The 24,712-nt window shown below is 37.7% G+C and overlaps 1 protein-coding gene across 1 annotated transcript in view; it reads right to left on the bottom strand.

The window, feature by feature from the left end:
* LOC149822300 (LDL receptor wingless signaling/trafficking chaperone) overlaps positions 1 to 18,059 on the bottom strand; it is a 54,446-nt gene extending 36,387 nt beyond the window's left edge. The window contains exon 1 of the mRNA XM_089981031.1: positions 17,709 to 18,059. Coding sequence (XP_089837157.1) covers positions 17,709 to 18,026 — 318 coding nt within the window. The 5' untranslated portion in view covers positions 18,027 to 18,059. The remainder of the gene's footprint in view (positions 1 to 17,708) is intronic.
* Between the last annotated feature and the right edge of the window lie 6,653 nt (positions 18,060 to 24,712).

Below are 24,712 nucleotides of genomic sequence, written 5' to 3' on the forward strand. Positions count from 1 at the left end.
AATAAATATCCTCTAGGAGAATAAGCAACTTCAATGCCTAAAAAATATCTCAACAAGCCCAAATCAGTCATTTCAAAATGAGATTTAAGAAGTGTTTTGATTGTTTCAACTCCCTGTTTATCGCTTCCGGTGATGATCATATCATCCACATAGAGAAGAAGCACAATGATCCCTGCATCAGAATTCTTAATAAACAAAGCAGTGTCAGTTAAACAGAATTGAAAACCAATATCAATCATAACACGACTAAACCTATCATACCAAACTTTTGGCGCTTGTTTAAGTCCATAAAGAGCTTTTTCTAAGCGAAGGATTTTACCCTTAGGAATACTTAGGCCAGGAGGGGGTTCCATATATACTTCTTCAACTAGCTTTCCATTTAAAAAACGCATTTTTGACATCCATTTGAAAAATAGACCATTCTTTGATAGAAGCTAAGGCAATTAAGGTTCGGACAGTAGTCATACGAGCCACCGGAGCAAAGGTTTCTTCATAATCAATCCCATATTCTTGGGCATAACCTTTGGCTACTAAACGAGCTTTATATCTTTCAAGAGTACCATCACTCTTGGTTTTAATTTTATAAACCCATCGACATCCTATAGTTTTCTTCCCTGGAGGAAGATCTTGAATATTCCATGTAGAAGCCTTTTCAAGTGCATCTAATTCAGCTTTCATGGCTTTTATCCATTTGATATCATTTTTTGCTTGAAAATATGTGGATGGTTCTTCATATGAGTGAATTAATGCAATAACTGCCCTATATGTGGGTGAGAAAGACTCGTATGATACAAACTTTCCTGAAGGCCTCGAGATTCAGGATGATTGTCTAGTTGGAATGTTAGAATATTTCTCAAGTGCACATGGAGGATTAGACTCTTGTCGCCTGGAATATTGAATACTAGTATCTCTATGAACTTCATTTTCAACATTAAGATCAATAATTCTTTGATCATCATCAAAGTTACAGTCAAGGTCATATTCATCAGATGTTGATGTTAGATCTAGCAAAAAGGAGTACTCAGTGACGTCTTTTAATTTTCTAAAATCAAAGAAGCTCTCCTTTTCAAGAAAGGAAACATTTCTAGACACATATAGTTTATTATTTTTGAAGTCAAAACATCTATAACCTTTCTGGTTTTCAGCATATCCTAAAAAGACACAGGGAATCGCACGAGGGGAAAGTTTATCATTTTTGTCAATAAATATGAAACATTTGCACCCAAATATTCTTAGTCTAGAGTAGTCTGGAGAAATGTTCATAAGTTTTTCAATGGGAGTGATATTTTGTAACGAAGAAGATGGCATCCTATTAATGAGATAGGTGGCAGTTAAGGCAGCTTCTGCCCAAAAGTCTTTCAGGACTTGATTTGCTATTAATAAAGTCCTAGTGGTTTCTATAATATGGCGATGTTTTCGTTTTGCCAGTCCATTTTGTTGAGGTGTATAAGGACAAGATCTTTGATGTGTGATGCCATGCAATTTAAGATAATTTTGAAAATCTGTGGATAAAAACTCTCCCCCTGAATCTGTGCGAAAAATAGTAATATCATTTTGAAACTTGTTTTTAACCATATTATGAAAAGTTTGAAAGTATGAAAATGCTTCAGACTTATGCTTGAGAAAGTACATCCACGTATGTCGGGAGAAATCATCGACAAAAATAACATAGTAAACAAATCCTCCTTTAGAAATTACTGGTGCAGGACCCCAAACATCCGAGTGTATTAATTCAAGTGGTCTTGAAGAGAAAAAGGTTCTGTTCTGAAATGGTAATCTTTTCATTTTGCCGAGAATACAATCTTTACAATCAAATGATTCAGAGTTACAAAATTTCCCTAGATTTGGAAAATGTTGGATTTTGGCTATATGTGGGTGACCAAGTCTCTTATGCCACAGTTCCAACTCTATTTTTTGAATATTATAACAAAAAGTTTTCTTCGGCATTTCCAAAAAATCCATGTAATAGAGTCCTTCTTTATGGCCTTCCCCAATCAGCTTGCCTGACTGGCGATCCTGTACCCAACAACCATGAGAAGAAAAAGAAATATTACACCCATAATCAGAAATTTGAGATACAGATAAAAGATTTAAATTTAATTTGGGAACATGTCTAATTTCTGGAATAAAAAATTTTTTTGTTTTATAAATTTTTTCAACAACTACGCCTTCATCCCAAAACAATTGGGGTCAGCGATATGAACCAAAAAAGAAATTCATTTTGGGTCTTCCACATGAATCCTTTTCCTCCAATCATTTCTATCCAACGCCATGTCCTCGGTGAGGTTCAAAGCATTCATATCCTTTCCTATCATCTCCATCCAAGTCTTCCTAGGCCTACCCCGACCTCTTTTAACTAATATATTTTCCAATTTCTCCAACCTTCTAACTGGAGCATCATTAGGCCTTCGCCGAATATGTCCAAACCACCGTAAACGATTCTCTCTCATCTTATTTTCAATGGGTGCAACACCTACCTTCTTACGTATCTCTTCGTTCTGAATCTTATCTTTTATTGTATTTCCACACATCCATCTAAGCATCCGCATCTCAGCTACACTCATTTTTTGAATATGATGTCTCTTGGCAGCCCAACATTCCGTACCATATAGTAAAGCGGGTCTAATAGTCGTCCTATAAAACTTTCCCTTCAACCGCAATGGCATTCTACGATCGCACAGCACTCCAGTAGCACTTTTCCATTTCATCCACCCAACCTTTATCCTATGATTAACATCTCCATCAATTTCTCCATACTTTTGAATGATAGATCCCAAATATTTGAAATAATCATTCACCGGTATATCTTGCTCACCAAGCTTCACTACACTCCCATCACTACTTCGTTGCTTACTAAACCGACATTCCATATATTCAGTCTTACTCTTACTCAACTTAAAACCTCTAGCTTCCAATGTCTGTCTCCATACTTCTAACTTAGCATTAACCCCAGCTCTAGACTCATCAATCAAAACAATATCATCAGCAAACAACATACACCACGGTACATTTTCTTGAATTGATCTCGTAAGCTCATCCATCACTATCGCAAATAGGAAAGAGCTTAAAGCAGATCCTTGATGTAACCCAACCGTTATCGGAAAATTGGTTGTCACCCCTCCACAAGTGTGGACATTGGTTACTACTCCTTCATACATATCTTTAATTATACTAATGTACTTGAGAGAAACACCTTTCTTCATCATTGTCCACCAGAGAACGTCCCTAGGTACTCTATCGTATGCCTTCTCTAAATCAATAAAAACCATATGCAAATCTTTGTTCCTCTCTCTATAACTTTCAATAAGTTGTCTAAGAAGATGTATAGCTTCCATAGTTGATCTTCCAGGCATAAAACCAAATTGATTCTCCGATATCATGACAACCTTCCTCAACCTAGACTCAATCACCCTCTCCCAAAGTTTCATAGTATGACTCATGAGTTTTATACCACGATAGTTTGTGCAATCTTGTATATCACCCTTATTCTTATATAAAGGCACCAAAGTACTCTTCCTCCACTCATTAGGCATCTTATTTGAACGCCAAATCAAGTTAAAAAGATTTGTCAACCATTCTAAACCTTTCTCTCCCAAGCATTTCCAAGCCTCGATAGGTATACCATCTGGGCCAACTGCCCTTCTTGATTTCATTTTCTTCAAAGCCTCTGCAATTTCTTTCTTTTGAATCTTGCGCATGAAGTCACGATTTATCTCATGAAAAGGAATGGAGAAGTCTCCAAGATCTTGAGCATGACTATCATTAAATAGCTTATCAAAATAATCTTTCCATCTCTCCTTAATCTCCTCATCTTTGACTAAAACCCTTTGCGTTTCATCTTTGATACATCTAACCATACCCAAATCCTTCGATTTCCTATCTCTCATCTTTGCAAGCCTATAAATATCCTTCTCGCCTTCTTTGGTATCCAACTTGTCATAAACCTCCTTATATACCTTAGCCCTCGCGTTTCGAACAACTTTTTTAGCTTCCTTCTTTGCTATCATATACTTCTCCAAATTCTCATTATCACGACTCTTACTTAGATTTCTATAACACTCTCTTTTAACCTTAATAGCTAATTTGACATCCTCGTTCCACCATGATGTATCCTTACCTAGTGGTGCACCGCCTTTAGACTCACCCAATACCTCCTTAGCTACTTTTCTCATACCACCCGCTATCTTATTCCACATTGATTCTGAATCCTCCTCGAGACACCAATCAACTTCCTTAACTACCTGCTCTACAAACATTCCTTGTTTAGCTCCTTTCAGTGCCCACCACTTAATTCTATGATCTATCCTATGTCTATCCCTTTTGCGGCATTGTCTAATTCTAAGATCTAAAATTAAGACTCTATGTTGTGTAGCTACACTTTCTCCTGGTATAACCTTACAATCGATGCAACAACCCCTATCTCTCTTTCTAAGTAGGAAAAAATCTATCTGACTCGTATTAACCCCACTTTTAAATGTTACTAGGTGAGACTCCCTCTTCCTAAACCAAGTGTTTGCTAAGATCATATCATAGGACAAACAAAAATCTAAAATCCTTTCTCCACTTTCATTTCTTTCTCCTATACCATAGCCTCCATGGATATTCTCAAATCCATCCCTACTAATGCCTACATGTTCATTAAGGTCACCGCCGATGAAAAGCTTTTCTCCATAAGATGTCTCTTGTACTACTCCATCTAAATCTTCCCAAAATTGATGCTTAATGGAATCATCTAAACCTACTTGAGGTGCATAAACACTAATAATATTAATAATATCCGTACCTAATACTAATTTAATAAGTAAAATTCTATCACCCTTCCTACGGACCTCAACTACATTATCTATAAACTGACGACTCATAACAATCCCTACTCCATTCCTATTCCTATTTATTCCTGTATACCAAATCTTATATCCCCAATATCCCCAAGGTTTTCAAAATTTCTTATTCCTTCTATTTCAAGAGAAGTCCCATCAGCAGTAAAGACCTTTGACACACTTGTTTTATTTTTAACACATTTGGATAGACTTTGATTATTTGGGGTCATATGAAAAGATGCACCAGAGTCAAGAAGCCAAGAAATTTTATCTAGATCAGAAAAAGATGAGGTTGTTGCGCCGGTTGAAGCTTCAGATGAGGAAGAGGCACCTTTGATGAGAGGCTGAAGAATCTCCATTAGTTGGGCCAGGGAAACTGGTGCATCCTGATCTTTAGGCTCTGATCCAGCAATTGCAGCTCTTTTTTCTCTGAGCTCCTTAAGTTTGGGACATTGTGGCCTGTAGTGTCCCGGTTCATGACAGTGATGACAAATAACTTTCTTCTTATCATAGTCACCATTTTGTCGGTTAAAGTGAGGAGGCCTATATGATCGAACATGATTCTCTGGTCTAGACACGGCTAAAACGGAATCATCTTCAATTTTTAAAGAACCTTTCCGGAGACGATTTTCTTCCATTGTTAACTCTTCAATAGTTTCAACAATAGAAGCAATTTTTCCCCGGTGAAGTAGGGCCGATTTAGTGGTTTCAAATTCCGGCCTTAATCCAGTGATAAACTGGTAAAAATGTTCAGCATCGAGTTGTTTCTGACGAAGCTCGATGTCTTCGGCACAATGCCACTTTGGTTCTAAAAGGGAAAGTTCTTCCCAAAGTTCGGACAACCCATTGTAATATTCACGAATAGTTTTGTCTCCTTGTGTCATCATTCGAACTTTTTCTTGGAGGTTGCACACGTGTGCAATATCTTTAAGGGAATACATATTCTTAAGGTATTCTCATGCCTTATCGGCATGATCAAATTTGGCAAGACTTGAGCATTTTTTAATGTCAACGCTATTGATAAGCCATGACATTATCTTCGCATGAGATATTCTCCATTCTTTCCATTTCTTCTCGTATGAGGCAATAGCCTTGATTTTCTCTTCTTTCGATAGAGGGACCTCTTTATCTCCCTCCTTTTTAGTAAGAGATAGCTTAGGTTCCGAATCGGAACCATCCACAATCCCCCCATAAGCCTTTTCCCCATATATGGTGCTTCATGATTGAAGCCCATGTTACATAGTTTGTATCGCTTAGTTTCATAGGCATGATGGTGACTTTATCATTGTCATCCATCGATTACAAGGAGAGAAAGAATAGGGATAGAAGAGAAACAAGAAGGAAAATGAAAAAGAAAGAAAGAAAAAAAAACAATACAACAAGATGTGAAATCTTCTCTAATGAAGTGATAAAACACTTCTCTTCAAGTGGCGAACACTTTTGCAAATGGGCACGGAAACCGAGGCAACTTTTCCTCAAGATTTAGTACTTTCGCGGCTCTGATACCATGAAATGAAATGGGGATCTTCGAAACACGAGCTTAGATTAACAAGGGCAAGTGTCAAGAAAGACACTAAAGCATAACCCTTAAAAAGGGTATAACTGGAAACAAAATAAAAATAAAAATGTATTCTTTATTGATATGAAAAACCAATTGCTTAAGAAGCATTGGAGTGAAATACAAGAGGGGCTACACCCCTTTATATACACAGCTGAAAGAGGACTCAATAGAGTTGTTGGGCACAGTCCAACAGCTCTATTTAGAGCTGTTGGAATGTGTCAGTCCAACAGCTCTATTGCTAGTCAAGTCTGGACAGGACTTGACTAGCAACAGTCATTCTAGTTCAAACTGAACTAGATGACATAAAGACAAAAAATAAAAATAAAGAAAAAAAATTACAGAAAAGAAAGAAATGAAAAATGTATTTATATATATATAATAATATAATATTATTATATATACATATATGTACAGTTTTACATTTTAACAACTATCACCAGACCTGACATCACTCATGTTGTTCACACTGCTAGCCAATTTCAGCATGCCCCTACAACTGTGCATATGAGTGTTGTGTTCGAGATCATCTGATACATCAAAAATACTATAAGTAAAGGGTTATTTCTATCCTCCTCTTCTTCATTAAATTTACTTGCTTATACTGATGCAGATTGGGAAGATAATTCTAATGATAGAATCTCAACTACTGGCTTTTGTGTCTTTTTAGGAGATTCTTTAATTGCTTTGAGATGCAAGAAGCAACAGAAAGTCTCTCTATCCTCTACTGAAGCTGAGTACCGGGCTATGACAACTACTACAATGGAACTCGTGTAGCTTCGAAGTCTTCTCAAAGACATGGAGGTAGACATCACTGGCGCCTCAAAACGGTGTTGCGATAATAAAAGTATCATTTATATTGTCAGCAATCACACCTTCCATGAACGAACCAAACATATTGAAATAGACTGCCACTATGTTCGAGATGAGTATCTACGTGGAACAGTTGCATTGCCATATGTTACATCAGAATATCAGCTTGCGGACTTTTTCACTAAATCACTTCCTGTGCCTCGCTTCATGTTTCTCCTTGGCAAACTTTCCGTCATCACCCCGTAAAGTTTGAGGGGGGTGTTAAATTATATGTATAAGACTATAATACCCGATAAGGGTATTATAGTCTTTTCACATTGTTTATTAAACAAATTTTTTCCCTTTTTTATTTTCTTTTTCCTTTTATTTATTTTACTTTTTTGTTTTTGGATTCACGCCAAAAGGGGGGCCCACAATAGAGTCGTTGGGGCCCCCAACAGTCACAAATGTGACCGTTGGGGGCTCCCAACGACTCCGTGAGAGCCCTCCTTTTTCAGCCCTCTCTCTTTGTATAAATAGGGTTGAGACCCCTTGTATTCCTTAAGCATTTTATGCTCACTCTTTCAATAAAAGAGTCTTTTTATTTTAGTTGTGCTTTTTATGAAGCTTGTGTTTGTGTTGTCCCATAGTGGACTTGTGTATTGCTCCCTTCTGATATTTCTCCGTTGTTGGTGATTGTGAATGCATTTTTGCATTCTTTATATTTCTGCATACTTCATTACAATAACAATAGCAAGAGATAAAATTACAACAGAAAATGTAAAACAGTAAATGGAAACACGGTAAATGAGGCTGGTAACATAACTTGATAATTTTGAAATCTTCAACACTCACCCTCAAATTGGAGCATGGAGATCACAAATGCCCAGTTTGGATATTAGATTTGAAAAATGCTCCTTTCTGAGGGCCTTTGCAAACATATCTGCAACTTGTTCCTTTGATGAGACATAGGATGTGATGATTTGCCCAGATACAATTTTTTCCCAAACCAAGTGGGAATCAATGTCGATGTGCTTGGTTCTTTTATGATAGACAGGGTTAGCTGCAATGTGTAATACAACTTGATTGTCACAATGGAGAGCTTCAGGTTGATTATGAGAAATCAATAGATCTGATAAAATATACTTGAGTCACATAACTTTACAAGTTGCATTAGCCATGACGCGGTACTCGGTTTCAGCAGAACACCGAGGAACAATGTTTTGTTTCTTTGATTTCCATGAAATGAGACTGATTCCAAGGAAGGCACAATACCCTGTAATAGAATGTCTGGTCACTGGTGTCTGGACAATCGACCCAGTCAAAATAGCAATATATGCTTAATTGAAATGAAGTATTGGCAGACAGAAAAATGCCCTAACCTGGACCTTTTTTGAGATATTGAACTACTTGTAAAGTTGCATCCATGTGAGTGGCTCGATGGAATTTAGCTATATTGGCACATACCTTGAGTTCCACATTGTTCATGAACCAAGCAAGAATCTTAGCGTGGTTGCTTTCCCAATCTTCAACTTTCTTTTGGTGGTCTTCAATGGCTTTGAGACGAGCATCTCCCTCAAGAGCCTTTTCTTGACCTCCTTCAATCTTGGTGAGCTCTAATCGAGGTTCCAGAATGAAACCCATTACGTAGCCCCAAAGTTTTTTACCTCTGAGGTTGTTCTCCATCGATGCCCACATCATATAGTTCTTTCCATTGAGCTTGAAGGATGGGCCGATTTTGGATTCCATGATGCCACCAAAGAGTGTGAAGGATGAAGACAATGAATGTAAAAATGAATATCACGCCTTTTCTTTTATGAACCAAATGACTCTGATACCATGTAATGAAGTATGCGGAAAGGTAAAGAATGCTAAAAAGCATTCACAATGTCCCACAATGGACTAATACACAAAAGGAACAATAGCCAAGTCCACTATGGGACAATACATACACAAGCTTTAAAGAAAGCACAAGCTAAACTATAAAGTCTCTTTATTGAGAGAAATAGAGAGAGAGAGCACTAAGGCTCCAGTACATAAATAATACAAAGGGGTCTACCCCTATTTATACACTCCAAAAGGAGTCTCAAAAGGAGAGCCAAAAGGGGGCTCCCATAGAGTCATTGGTGGGGCCAACAACTCTATGTGGGGCCCCTTTTTGGCTTGGATTTGAGACAAAAATAAAAAGAAAAAAATAAAATAAAAAAGAAATAGTTGAAATAGTTGTTTGCTAAAACAACTATGTAAAAGGACAATAATACCCCTATCGGGTATTATACATACATATATATATATAGATTTATAGACAAGTATATATATATATATGTATATATGTATATATGTATAGTTACATATATTTTAAGAGTCAATACCAGTATCAAATCGTAAAATTTTAATTTGGATATGATATTGGGTTTAAACCATACTGAAAAAGTATTGTAACAAAGACTTGGTTTTGAATTTATGACGCATAAGATATATCCAAATACATCGAGAAAAGTCATCAACAATACTAAGAAAATATTGTGCCCCTGACAATGAAGATTGAGAACACGGACTCCAGATATCACAATGAATGAGTTCAAAAGGACATGAAGCAGAAATATCACTAGAACTAAAAGAAAGACATGTCGGCTTAGCACGCGGACACACATCACAATGATATGAATTCAATAAAAAAATGTTGGAATCATCACTGCTAAGAAGGTTTATGCAAAAAGAGGACTGGTGACCAAAATGACACAGATCGATCATCTGTTGATGGGAGGCAGAAGATGAAACAGTAGGATCGACTGTTTAAAGAAAATACAACCCATCTCTTTCTTCACCCACTCGAATTGTCATCTTCAATGTACGGTCCTGGACAACACAAGAATGAGAATTAAACATGATAGTAAAATTCATATCTTTTGTCAATTGGTTAACAAACAGAAAATTGAATTTGAAAGGAGCACAAAGAACTTTCTTGAGTGTTATGTGGGGGCTAACTTCAACAGAACCAATATAAGAGACAAGAACAATTTTACCATTTGGGAATTTGATTGGTGGAATTGACAGAATAGGTGACACATGAAACAACAACTCCATGGATGAAGTCATGTACCTGCTGGCCCGTGTCGATGACCCATGGCTTAAGAGAGGTAGGAGAAAGGGAGATTGAGACGAACCTGCAAAAGCTGCCAAGGAAGTGGAAGGCTTATCTTTTAATCAGAGACATAATTTGGCAGTATTCACCAACCATTAGGGCTGGTGTAGCATCTCCTGAATCATTGGCATTTGCAGCTACCTGAGTTAGATTTAGATTATGAAGGCAGTGACACGGAGGGTACCCATGGAGCTTAAAATAGTGGTCCTTTGTGTGACCAACCCTGCTGTGATGAGAGCATACTGGCCGTTCACGTCTTCCTGCTTGCTTGGACTTTGAGGATCGAGAGTCAACAATTGTAGAATCCTTTTGAGACTTAACCATTAGGGCAACTCGATCTAAAGTGTTAAAAATGTAATCTTCATATGTAATTTACATTTTGTTTAGTTAGCTTTCAGTTTAGTTAGGAACTAGTCAGAATTAGGATATAGTTTTGTAAATAGGACACTCTTAGACATGTCACTTTTTGACCAAGTCAAAAAGTAGCATGTACCTTTGGAGCCGTTGGGCTCCCAACAACTCTAATTAGAGTTGTTGGGAGCCCAATGACTCTCTCCTAGCTCTATTTCTTCTCTCTATAAATATGGGACTATTTCTCCTTTGTAAAGACACTTATAGTGTGGGCTTTATCCCACTTTAATGAGATATATTTTCTCTCTTTCGTGTGTGCACTCTTTTGAGTATTTCGGTTATTGTGAGTGTGTTGTATGAACCATTGTGTTCATTGTAAAAGATCATTCGTAAGCTTCTTTTTGAAGTTTTGTTTGTGGGCTTCCTCTTCTTACATGGTATCAAAGCTATTGGTTGTGATCAAGCTTTTTATCTTGGTGCATTGGGAAGCGTGCCACTCAAGCTTTGGAAAAGAAGAAACGTTTTTCTTCATGTATATATAAAGGTGTGCTCGTATCTATCATTTGTGGTAGAGTATATCCTTTTTTTCCTCTACTTTTATTGTTCTTTTCTTTTCTCTCTATTAAGCCTTGTAAAATGGATGACAATAATAACGTCACCATTAAACCCATCAAGCTCAATGATTCAAGCTATGTCACATGAGCTTCAATCATGAAGCACCTTATATGGGGAAAGGGGTTGTGGGGACTAGTGGATGGAACCGACTTGGAACCTAAACTAATCCTCACAAAGATCGAAGGTGAGAAAGAAATACTTCTTACGGAGGTAAAAAAAAACTAAAGTCATTACCACTTATGAGAAAAAGTGAAAAGAGTGGAGAATGGGACACGCCAAGATTATGTCTTGGCTCATAAGTAGTGTGAATATAAAAAAATGTTCAAGTCTTGCAAAGTTTGAACATGCAAAAGACGCTTGAGACTATCTTAAGAGAATGTATTCTCTTAAAGATATTGCACATGTGTGCAATCTACAACATCAAGTTCGGAATATGGTTCAAGGGGACAAAAGCATTAGAGAATACTACAATAGCTTATCCGAATTATGGAAAGAGTTAGCTCTTCTCGAACCAAAATGGCATTGCCCACAAGACATCGAACTCCGCCAAAATCAAATGAATGCGGGACACTTTTTTCAATTTGTCAATGGACTAAGATCGGATTTTGAAGCTACCAAGTCCATTATTCTTCATCGAGGAAAAGTTCCCTCAATTGAAGACACTATAGAAGAATTAAGCATGAAGAAAAATCGGCTCAAAAGTAGAATTGTCAAAAATGATGATGACTCGGTTCTAGCCATATCTATACCAGGGAATCATCTTCGTACTTACAAACCTCTGAATTATGGAAAAACAAATGACAAAAATGATTTTGAGAAAAGAAAAGTAATTTGTTACTACTGTCGTGAGCCTATCATTTGTAAAAACTTATTGTCCGAAGCTGAAAAAACCACATGAAAAGAAAGTTGCATCTGTCGGACCTCCGCAAGAATCCAATGAATCTTCCATTAGAAGTATGTCTCTAGCACAACTAGTCGAGGCACTTCAACCACTGCTCAAGGGGGCGTCTTCCTCTACTGGAGCCACAGTTTCTTCCATTAGCACCTCAGATCCAGGTAAATCTCTTTGGCTTCTTGACTCAGGTGCTTCGTTTCATATGACCCCAAATATTAATGTCTTATCTAAATGTCATAACTCAAATGGGTCAAACGTGTTTCCTGCTGATGGAATATCTCTTGAAATAAAAGGAGTAGGAAATTTTGAAAACTCAAAAAGGTTTTATATTCCACAAGTCAGATATATTTCAAAACTAAATTTAAATCTTTTATCTGTTTCACAATTAACTAACCATGGATGTAATGTTTCTTTCTCCTCTCGTGAATGTCGAGTGCAGGATCACCAGTCAGGGAAGCTGATTGAGGAAAGCCATAGAGAAAGAGGCTTGTACTACGTGGATTTTTTGGACATACCTAAGAATACATTGTGTTGTAATGTTCAAAAGGTTGACTTAGACTTATGGCACAAGAGACTTGGACATCCTAGTGTATACAAGCTCTAGTTATTTCCAAAGATGAAAAAAAATTATAATTTTGAGAATTTTAAATGTAAAAAATGTATTCTGGGAAAAATGAAAAGACTACCGTTTCAAACAAGAACCTTTGTCTCTTCTCGACCACTAGAGTTAATACATTCAGATGTATAGGACCCTGCACCTATTAGCTCAAAAGGTGGCTTTATTTATTATGTAATTTTTGTAGATGATTTCACAAGACGCACTTGGATTTATTTTCTTAAACACAAATCTGAAGTCTTTTTACACTTTCAAATATTTCATCAGTTAGTTAAAAATCAATTCAAAGAGGATATTTCAATTTTTCGTACCGATTCATGAGGAGAATTTTTGTCTAAAGAATTTAATGATTATTTAAACTTGCATGGCATTATACATAAAAAATCATGCCCTTATACTCTTCAACAAAACGACTTAGCAGAAAGAAAGCATAGGCACATCATAGAAACAAGAAGAACCTTACTTATTACACATCAAGTACCAAAGGTTTTTTAGGCTGAAGTCACGTTAACCGCAGTTTATCTTATAAACAAGATGCCATCATCTTCTTTAAACCATATATCTCCTGTTGAAAACTTTTTAAACAAATCCCAGATTACTCCAGGTTAAGAGTTTCTGAGTGCAAATGCTTTGTCTTTTCAAACATGATAAATTCTCTCCTCGCGCTATTTCATGTGAATTTTAGGATATGCAAGTCATCAAAAAGGCTATAGATGCTTTGATCTCAAAACAAGAAAATTGTATGTTTCAAGGAATGTATCCTTCTTGGAAAATGAAAGTTTTTTTGAAAATGTGAATTCTAAGGAAATAGATGAATATTCTTTTCTATTGGATCTAGTTCCAAAAATTGTTGAAGATTATGTAGCAAAGAGTTCAGAAGAACAACTTGATATAACAAATTCAGAAGTTTTTAGTGATCCTTCTGATTGCATTCAGTACTCTAGGCGAGGTAATTTAGCGAAACCTTTTGCTCTCGAAAAATACACTAAAGAATAAGAACAAGTATCCACTAGGAAGTCATCGAGAGTCTCTAAAGTTCCCAAAAAAATTGTGTCATACGAGTCTTTTTCACCAAAATATCAAGCCTATATCGCTTTGATACACTCCTATGTAGAACCCTCTAACTATGATACAGCAAAAGAACAATCTGAATGGTCGAAGCAATATTATTAGAGTTAAGAGCCTTAGAAAAAGAAAATACTTGGACTATCCAAGATCTTCCATTAGGAAAAAAGCCTATCGGATATAGGTGGGTGTACAAAGTGAAAACTAAGAGTGATAGAACTCTTGAAAGGTTTAAGGGCCTCGTTTAGTGGCCAAAGAATATTCTCAAAAATACGGAATAGACTATGAAGAAATGTTTGCTCCAGTTGCTAGAATGACCACAGTTAGGATCTTGATAGTTCTAGCATCTTTAAAGAAATGGCATGTATACCAAATGGATGTTAAAAACGCATTCCTTAATGGAAACCTAATTGAAGAAGTATATATGAAACCACCACCTGGTATTAATGTTCCCAAAGGAAAGGCTCTTCGATTAAACAAAGCTTTATATGGACTTAGGCAAGCTCCAAAGGCTTGGTATGATAAATTTAGTCAAGTTATGACTGATTTTGGCTTTCAATTTTGCCTTACTGACACAGCATTATTTGTTAAGAATTCTAATGCAGGTATCATCATTCTTCTTTTCTATGTAGACGACATGATCATCACTGAAAGTGACAAACAGGAGTTTATAACATTAAAAAATTTCTCAAAACACATTTTAAAATGAGTGATTTGGGTTTCTTAAAATTTTTCCTTGGTATAGAAGTTGCTTATTCTTCCAAAGGCTATTTGCTAACTCCGTCTAAATTTGCCTTGCATATTGTTAACAGGTCTGGTATCACGGATGAAAAGCAGGTTGACACTCCTGAAGTTGTCAACATCAAAATGAAGATTGATGATAGAGAATTACTTGAAAATCCAACTCCTTACAGACAACTTGTTGAAGCACTGTCTTATCTCTCTATTACCAGACCTGACATTGCACATATCGTTCATACAGCGAGTCAATTTCAGCATGCTCTCACTACTGTGCACATGGGAGCTGTTTTACGCATTATTCGATATATCAAAACCTCAATTTTTTGAGGACTTTTTTTGTCTGCTTCTTCTTTTGATTTAACTGCTTATACTGATGCAGATTGAGGAGGTGATCCCAATGATCGACGCTTAACTACTGGTTTCTGTGTGTTTTTAGGTAAATCGTTGATTTCATGGAGGTGCAAAAAGCAACAAAAAGTTTATCTTTCGTCAACTGAAACCGAATACAGGGCAATGGCTACAACCACTATAGAAGTAGTCAGGCTAAGACGTTTACTTCATGACATGGGGGTTAAAAGTACAGGAGCATCAAGACTATGATGCGACTACAAAAGTTCTATTTATATTGCCAGCAACCAGACATTCTATGAATGCACCAAGCATATCGAAATGGATTTTCACTACATACAAGAGGAGTTCCTACATGGCACCATCCTTCTACCATATGTTTTCTCAGAATATCAACTGGCAGATTTCTTTACCAAACCTCTCGCGGCTCCTCGATTTCACTTTCTCTTGGACAAACTTTCGGTTATCCAACCGTAAGTTTGAGGGGGAGTGTTAAAAATGTAATCTTCATATGTAATTTACATTTTGTTTAGTTAGCTTTCAGTTTAGTTAGGAACCAGTCAGAATTAGGATTTTGTTTTGTAAATAGGATACTCTTAGACATGTGATTTTTGACCAAGTCAAAAAGTAGCATGTACCTTTGGAGTTGTTGGGAGCCCAATGACTCTCTCCTAGCTCTATTTCTTCTCTCTATAAATATGGGACTATTTCTCCTTTATAAAGACACTTCTAGTGTGGGCTTTATCCCTCTTTAATGAGATATATTTTCTCTCTTTCGTGTGTGCACTCTTTTGAGTATTTCGGTTATTGTGAGTGTGTTGTATGAACCATTGTGTTCATTGTGAAAGATCATTCGTAAGTTTCTTTTTGAAGTTTCGTTTGTGAGCTTCCTCTTAGGGAAACTGGCCTCTCTTTGCTTTTCCTCTTGAAGTACAAGAGAATATGCCTTAGCTAACGAAAAGGCATTGGATCTAACAGAAATATCTGACCTCTTGCAACATCATAAGAGACATTCAAGCCCATGAGAAATTGAATGACACATTCACTTTTCTGTTGGTCAGCAATCATTTTGACAGCACCACAAGTGCATGTGGGAAGAGGACAATATGACACTAATTTGTCCCAATACCCCTTGACTTTAGTGTAATAAGCGGACACTGACATGGAATCTTATTGGTGGCGAGCAATGGCACTTCAGATCTAATATATCCTAGGTGTGTAACTTTGAGTAAAGTGGTCTTTGAGATCAGACTATACCTCGTGTTGTAGCTCTGTAAATAACCTTGTCGGACAGCTCCTTTGAGATTGAATTGAGCAACCACAATAGGATCATATGGTTGCAGCACGTCCATAATCCAAGCACGGGAGTATTCTGGTCAGGTTGAGGTACTGAACTGTCGATGAAACTGAGCTTGTTATTGTCACAGTGTCATGATCATCGCCTAACTCCAGGTAGCATATGTGTCACCATTTAGGGGCTGTGACACTAAGATGGCTCCAAGGCTATCTGAATGATGCACATAGTAGGGGCTCAACATATCAATGGAGTCGTTCCTTGTTTCTGACAGTGAGGGACCTTTCTCAGCCATGATCACGAGCACAAGATGGCAACAAAAACTCTAATGGCAGAAGCAAGGGCTCTTCAAGGTATCTTCTCTGATACCGTGTGAAGAGGAAGACAGAAATTGAATTTCCAGCTGTCAATTCTCATTGAAGATTCAGCTAATATGAAGATTACAAAGACAATCCCACCAACTAAGAAATTGGATCACGATATACATGGAAACAAACAAATAAGAATACAATGACCATCCCACCATCAAAGGGATGATATCACGATAAATGTGAAAACAAATAACAACAACAGCAAGAGATAAAATTACAACAGAAAATGTAAAACAGTAAATGGAAACACGGTAAATGAGGCTGGTAGCACATGGTAACTCGATAAATTTGAAATCTTCAACAACGGTCAACACTCCAACCTACAACTTCTTGCTCCCGTCCCATGACACTGCTCTTGCAAGTGTTCACCATGTAAATAGACTTCATTGTTCACTTTTGCCCGTCTAAAACTCAATGCTAATAATCCATAAATGTACCACGACCCATTCATGTAATTCCATTATATTCTTCAAGGTGTGTTCCGCTAAAACTTTAAGAATACAAACCATCACGCTGCCAACAATACCAACGATACAACTAACAGTGATGGTGACAATGATGATAATGATAATGAATTATTTATTGTTACCACCACGACCACTGTAACAATGTTACATCTGCTACTACTACCAATACCAACGATATAACTAACAGTGATGGTGACAATCTACTACTACTACTACAAAAAGTAAGCACAAATTCCAGAATAGATAACCTATTACAAAGTCACAAATGCAGTGCCCAATAGTATAAAGAGCCAGCAAACCAAAAAGCAACCCAAAGATCATAAAAGATCAGGTTTTTATCAAAATTAAGCTCCACCAAAATTCCAATACAACAAACCACGATCACGATTCACTTTAACCAACCAAACACCGCTCCCCAAACAAAAAAAAACAGAAAAAGCGAAAAAAACACAAAGTAAGAAAAAAGCTAAGATCAAACATTCAGTCCCAGAGTTTCCAATCAGTGGCCAAAAAAGAAAAAAAGAACTAACACATTGTAGAACACAAAACCATCCAATTTAACCAAATAGTTAAAAAATTAAATACCAACAAGATCAAACAAGAAAAAGAAACACCAAAAAACCACATTACCCTCGATCGCTTAACTCCCAACCTCAACTTGACGAAGCCCATTGAAGGGCCGGAATGCCGCTTCATCATCTCGGACTGAATCTGCTCCGGCGTCATCCCTGCGAAATCAGGAGGTGGGTCCCACTCGGGTGGTGATGGCACCTTCGTCGGGGTCTTCTTCTTGCCCCACTCCCTCCACTCGTCATCCTCCTCATCGTCAACGACGTCGTCCAAGTCGTCTGTGATGTGCAGCCTCTTCTTGGCATCTGAAACGCTGAGCAGAACGAAGAAGAAGGCGAACAACACCAACAGGCTGGTGGTGAAGGTGAACCTCCTCATTCCTCTCTCTCTCTCTCTCTCTCTCTCTCTCTCTCTCTCTCTCTCTCTCTCAGAATCGAGTTTGGAGAGATTTAAACTAGGGGCGCAAACGGATCGGATACGGGCCGAGATCATGATTTGAATCGAATATTGTGCAGTATGTCAAACCCAGATTCGCAAAGCAGGTTATATGTTCCCCCCAGGGCAGTTAGCTACATCTCATGATCGGGTCCCAAAGAGCACCACGTATGTAAGCATGTGCATCTCATATCCCCATGTTTGTCAGCATTAATTAGCGTTGGAGTTTGATGCGATTGCAAAGACTTAAGTACCCTCTCCTTCATTGGTACAAAAAAAAATGACGGTTCTTGAAAAGGAGTGGTTGTAAAAACTTAAGTGCCCCGAAGATGATTATTTAAGATCCAGTCTCTGCACTGCAGGATTATCCGAGAAAGAAATCTTCCCTGAAGGAGGCCATGAACATTAACCCTCTTACTCTCTCTCTCTCCCTTCTATTTCTGCTTCTGTGCATATCCATTAGAAGATCATACATTGCTCCATCAAGCACCGACTGACCTGCACATTGACTGTTGTGGAGCCTGATTCAAAGTTTTTACCCTTACAGGAGGAGGGTTTGGGGGCTCATCCCAGCGTGGGTAGCATCATTCAACTCTCACTCTCTCTCTCTCTCTCCCTTCTATTTCTGCTTCTGTGCACATCCATTAGAAGATCATACATTGCTCCATCAAGCACCGACTGACCTGCACATTTACTGTTGTGGAGCCTGATTCAAAGTTTTTACCCTTACAGGAGGAGGGTCTGGGGGCTCCTCCCAGCGTGGGTAGCATCATTCAACTTGAAGAGTTGTGGAGTCTGATTTAGAGTTTTTACCCTTACAGAAAGGGGGGTCTGAGAGCTCCTCCCAGTGTGGGTAGCATCATTCAACTTGAAGAGTTATGGAGTCTGATTCAGAGCTTTTACCCTTACAGAAGGGGGGTCTGAGGGCTCCTCCCAGCGTGTTCATGGCCTTTTGCCCTTACAGAAGGGGGGATTTACATTTCGTAGAACACCCATCACCGGAACGAGATGAACACCCGTCACCGGAACGACGGCTCCGCTGAGACCTCCTCGCTAGGGAGAATAAGACGACGTGGTGGAGCTTCTGCTGGCCATCCTCAGCGCGACTGCACCGACTGGGTTGCTGTCGAGGAGGAGGGCGAGAACAGTGACTCTTAGCTTGGGCAATCTTTCTTTTGATGATTGTGGTTGTAATGTATCGTTGAAGTTAAAATGGGGAATGAAATGACAATAGAAATTGTTGAAAATTTACAGAAATAAACTAGACTCAATAACGAAGACACCACTTTTTACGGATTTGGGATATGACCTCCGGTTAGGGAGATATGACTCTAACAAGTTGGTCTTAATTTGCGGAAGACACTACAAATCGCTATAGCGATTTACGGAAGACACTACAAATCGCTATAGCGATTTGCGGAAGACACTACAAATCGCGGATTTGGAATATGACCTCCGGTTAGGGAGATATGACTCTGACAAGTTGGTCCTAATTTGCGTAAGACACTACAAATCGTTATAGCGATTTGCGGAAGACACTACAAATCGCGGATTTGGAATATGACCTCCGGTTAGGGAGATATGACTCTGACAAGTTGGTCCTAATTTGCGGAAGACACTACAAATCGCTATAGCGATTTGCGGAAGACACTACAAATCGCTATAGCGATTTGTGAATCGCTATAGCGATTTGCGGAAGACACTACAAATCGCTATAGCGATTTGCGAATCGCTATAGCGATTTGCGGAAGACACTACAAATCGCTATAGCATTTCGCGATTTACGGAAGACACTACAAATACTACAAATTGCTGCAGAAAAGCCCGATAATACTACAAATCATTGTTGGAAGGCCCAAAAAAAATTTGGTCCGGAGGGCGCTGCCCCCCGAGCCCCCCCCGCCAGGGGCGGCCCCCCCCTGGACCCCCGCCCGCTGACCGCGCAGCGGGATCCGCGCCGGGGGGGAGCCCCCGGACCCCCCTCCTGTAAGGGCAAAAACTCTAAATCAGGCACATAAGTAGAGAGAGAAGGGAGAGAGAAGAAGAAAACATGTTTGTCCTTTTTTTGAACAGAAAAAGAAGAAGACTTTGAAGAGTCAACATCATCCTCGACTTTCTGGATGGAGGACATGTTTGTCCTTTTTTTGAACTATTTGTTTTTTCTTTTTTGAATGAAAGGCATTTTTGTCATTTTCTCAAACCATCACTTTATGAGAAGAATAGCAATAAAGGGTACTTAAGTATTTGCAACAACACCAGAGTCCGATGCAAAGTTATGTCAACATACACGGGAATACGAGCCCCATGTGCTTGTATACGTGGTGCTCATTCAAAGCCCCGAACACAGACGTGGGATTCAGTGAATCATTGGGGGCAAACATACACCACCCTCTCCCAGATTCGGGATACAACTAATTGTTAGGGATGCAAACGGATCGAATCTGTACCAGCTAAATGCATAAGAAAGTCGGATCCCAATCATATTGCAAAAAAGAAATCATAAAACTTTAATACTAAATTTGGTCTGATTGCATCCCACTAACTGGTAGTGGGAGGGTGTTGCGTGTTCTCCCTCGAAGATGCAGGGTTTGCTACAGTGCATGTTCGAAGGTCTGAATGAGCGTCACGTATATAAATACGTGGGGCTCGTATCCCTGTGTGTGTCAACATCACTTAGCATCGGAGTCTGGTGCAGTTGCAAAGACTTAGGTACCCTTTCTAGCCATTCTCACTATGAAACGATGATTCGAGAAAAGGACAAAAATATCCTTCATCTAGAAAATGGAGAATGATCTTAACTATTCAAAAAGTCCAAACGTTCCATTTTCGCCCTAAGCAGTAAACTCCTATGCTGTCAGCGTATCACCCTTTGACGATGCACCATCTATTGTAACAGGAGCTCCCTTTGACAATGCATCTTTTACTATCGTCTGCTGTCGTTGAAGCACCCTTTGTTGTCGTCTCGAGTCCAGGTTCCCGCCTTGGTTTTTAGCTAGTGTTACAATACATTGTCGCTTTCTCGTTCCTGCCTTGTGTTACAAAACATTCTTGGGTTCATTCCTACCTCGTTGAGATAACTATAAATAGATTGACTGATTCGATCATTGGTGGGCGTCATAGAGGCATTTGTTGGCCATCTCTTTTTACAATATTATCTTCTCTTTTTTTTTCGTTTTCGTTAGGCAGTATGGAAAAAAGCAATGATGCACAAACATTCCAACAAGTGTCATTAAGGCATCGTGAATACCTTTTCATGTCATCATGCTATTGTTGAAAAACGTATATTGTCATGAGTGTCATTAAGGCGTTGTTTTGTTATTGCTGGTGGATGTTGTCTTTTCGACGACTGAAAAATTAAAAATATCTGTAAGACGTTGGGACCTGTTGACAAGAATGTTTGTTTACAGATGCAAGGAAGGGTCTCTACCCCATCCGTTATCGTCCATTCACTCAATATATGTAATGTAACACAAATCGTGGTTGTAGTAACATATACCAATTTGTGAGATATTGTTTTATTTGTTAATATCGATTTATAAGCTATTATGCTGAATTTATGTATCAATTTGTAATATATTATGCGATATGTATATCAATTTGTAAGATATTATGTGTTTTGTAGTGTCAATTTGTAAGCTATTATGCTGAATTGTCATATCGATTTGTAATATATTATGCGATATGTATATCGATTTATAAAATATTACATATTTTCTAATATCAATTTGTATATGTGATATGTATATACGAAAGAATTTTAAAACGTGTGTGCCGAAATACATTGTTGCACGCTTGCGGTGGCGATTTTTGTATTCAAATCGCTGCTCATTTAGCGATTTCTATTGAAATCGCTTTACAACGTCGTAGATATAATTAAATCACTGTCACATGAATCACTATCGTCAACACACATATATGACAAATTGTTTCTTTTATTGGCATGGTAAATAACAACTCAATGCATAATATAAGCAAATAACAAATCATTGTTGCTTTTATACAGTGATTCATTCAATCATTTCTTTGACTTGCTTAACTTTATCGGTATCCGTTGTTATATGCATCTTGAATAAATCATAGTAAATTTATGCACTGGCTAACACAAATTGATATCTTGCTTATGACAGTGGTGAGCTTATCATTTGGTTGCAGTGAAGATGATTTATCTTAATCATTGAAAAGTTATGGAGAAGTGAACATATGTACTAATGACGCATCTGAATAAGTGAACATGTGCACTAATGATGTAAAATGATAAGAAGGGTGCAAGCATTGGATTCACTCTTGACTTGAATGTTCCAGTAGAAGAAATGCAATTCGATAATGAGGTAGATGATCATGATAGTACACTTGATAAAGGTACAGGCACTCGGAATGTACATAATAGTACACTTGACTTTGTTCTTGTAGAGGGAATGTAGTTTAATAACAAGGAAGCTGCATATAAATTTTACAATAATTATGCCTTAAAACTTGGCTTCAATGTTAGAAGGTATTCTTGGTCAAAAAATGCACAGGGTGTCGTGGTGAGAAAGATATATATTTGTTTTAAGGAAGGTTGGAAGAAGTCAAGTGAAAATTCGACAAGGAGCAAGCCAGATTCAAGATGTGAATGTTCAGCGAGAATGGTATTAAGAAGACTTCTGAATGAGAAATATGTAGTTCATACTTTAATCAGTGATCATAACCATGAATTAGCAGTTTCCTTTATAACTCCTATGTTAAGGTCACATCGTAAAGTAACTGAAGTGCATGCTGAAATAGCTGATAGCATCGGCATTGCACTAAGGAAGACATACAATTTATGCGCGTACATAGATGGTGGTCGCGAGAATATGTCATTCACACCTATGGATCTAAGAAACCACTTGAGAAAGAAAATGACAGATAGCATGAAGAATGGAGAAATATGTTCTTTTGTTGATTACTTACAGAAGAAATCAAGCATTGGCCCTGGTTTCTTTAGTGCAATGCAACTGAATAAAGATGGATATGCTGTGAATATGTTTTTGGTAGTTCAAAGTCAAGAGTAGATTATGAATGCTTCAATGATATGGTTGTTTTTTATATGACAGTGAAGACTAATATTGAACAATGACCATTTGCGCAGTTTGTCAGAGTGAACCATCACTCACAGAGTTGTATATTAGGTGACGCTTTTTTGTATGACCAAACCAAGGAAAGCTTTGAATGGTTGTTCAGAGTTTTACACAGGCAATGAATGAGAAACAACCTGAAGTTGTACTTATAGATGGTGATCACACAATTGTGACTGCAGTGTCTCATATATGGCCAGCTGCACATCATCGCCTATGTTTATGGCATATCTTTCATAATACAGTAAAGAATATATGACACATATTTAATCAGAAGACAGAGTTTAACAAAAAGTTTACAAGGTATGTACTTGAGAGCGTAGATGAGGTCACCTTTATGTCTAATTGAGAGAAAATGATTCAGTTGTACGACCTTGAATATTGTGTGTGGTTACAAAATTTATATGTAGAAAAAGAGAAGTGGGCATTGACATATGAAAGAATAGTTTTGTGCAGGTATGATAACCACACAAAGAGCTGAATCTATGCATGCCACATTGAAGAAAACCCTGTATTCATATTTAATAATGTTTCGCTTCATGAAATAATATGAATTATTTGTAAACGGTTTTAGACAGAATCAACATGATCAAGATGTGAAATGCTTCGATACACGTCCTGTAACTTTGTACATGAAAATATTGATACAACTTACAGATCTGTATACACTAACTGTATTTGAATGGATTACGAAGGATATTATATAGGTCATGAATTGCAACATAGAAGGATGTATACAAACCGAGAATATGCACAAATACATATTGTATGGGAGGGCAAAGTGCAAGAAAAGGCAAAAAGCACATGTTACGTATAATGTTGACAACAAAACAGTTGAATGTACGTGCAAAATATATGAATTCAAAAGTATTTTATGTCATCATGCATTAAAGAGACTTAATCAAGAGAAGATACAAGAAATACCTGAGTCATATTTAATGCAAAGATGGACGAGACAAGTAAAGATTGAACTGCTGGATACAGATAATGTCAGTCAATCTGGTATTGATGAGAAGTACCACATAGCCTCCCGTTACCAACAACCATGTAGGTCACTTTTGCATGTTGCACATTTGGCATCAAAAAGTAAAAAATCCTATATATGCTTAATAAAAGTATCAAGGTTGTTACTTGAAAATGTGCAATTAATTCACCATTAGTCCATTGCAGCTCATAAAGACCAGTCCAAGAAAATGGGAGTGAACAACAGAGGTAAAAATCATGCTTTCCTTGACCCGCATGAGAAGTTGCATGGAAGCGTAAACATTATCTTCAATAAGTCAAAAGTCAACGTTGTAGATTATGATAGAAAAATTCACCTAGCGAAGAGTATCAAAAGAAAACCTACATCTAATCGCAGTCATCGCAGGACAAAAGGTGCACTAGAATTGGTTCGCAAGAAAAGGTCTAAGAAATAACCAAACTCTAAGCAAAAGCAACCAAGCTTTTCGCATGAATAGGTATGTAATACATTATATTGTTTCCTATATAAATTGCATTATATGCAGCTTATCAATATCTAACTTGTGTAAT

Source organism: Nuphar pumila, chromosome 11 (assembly GCF_984573655.1).
Source record: "Nuphar pumila chromosome 11, dmNupPumi1.hap1.1, whole genome shotgun sequence".
Taxonomy (NCBI): domain Eukaryota; kingdom Viridiplantae; phylum Streptophyta; class Magnoliopsida; order Nymphaeales; family Nymphaeaceae; genus Nuphar; species Nuphar pumila.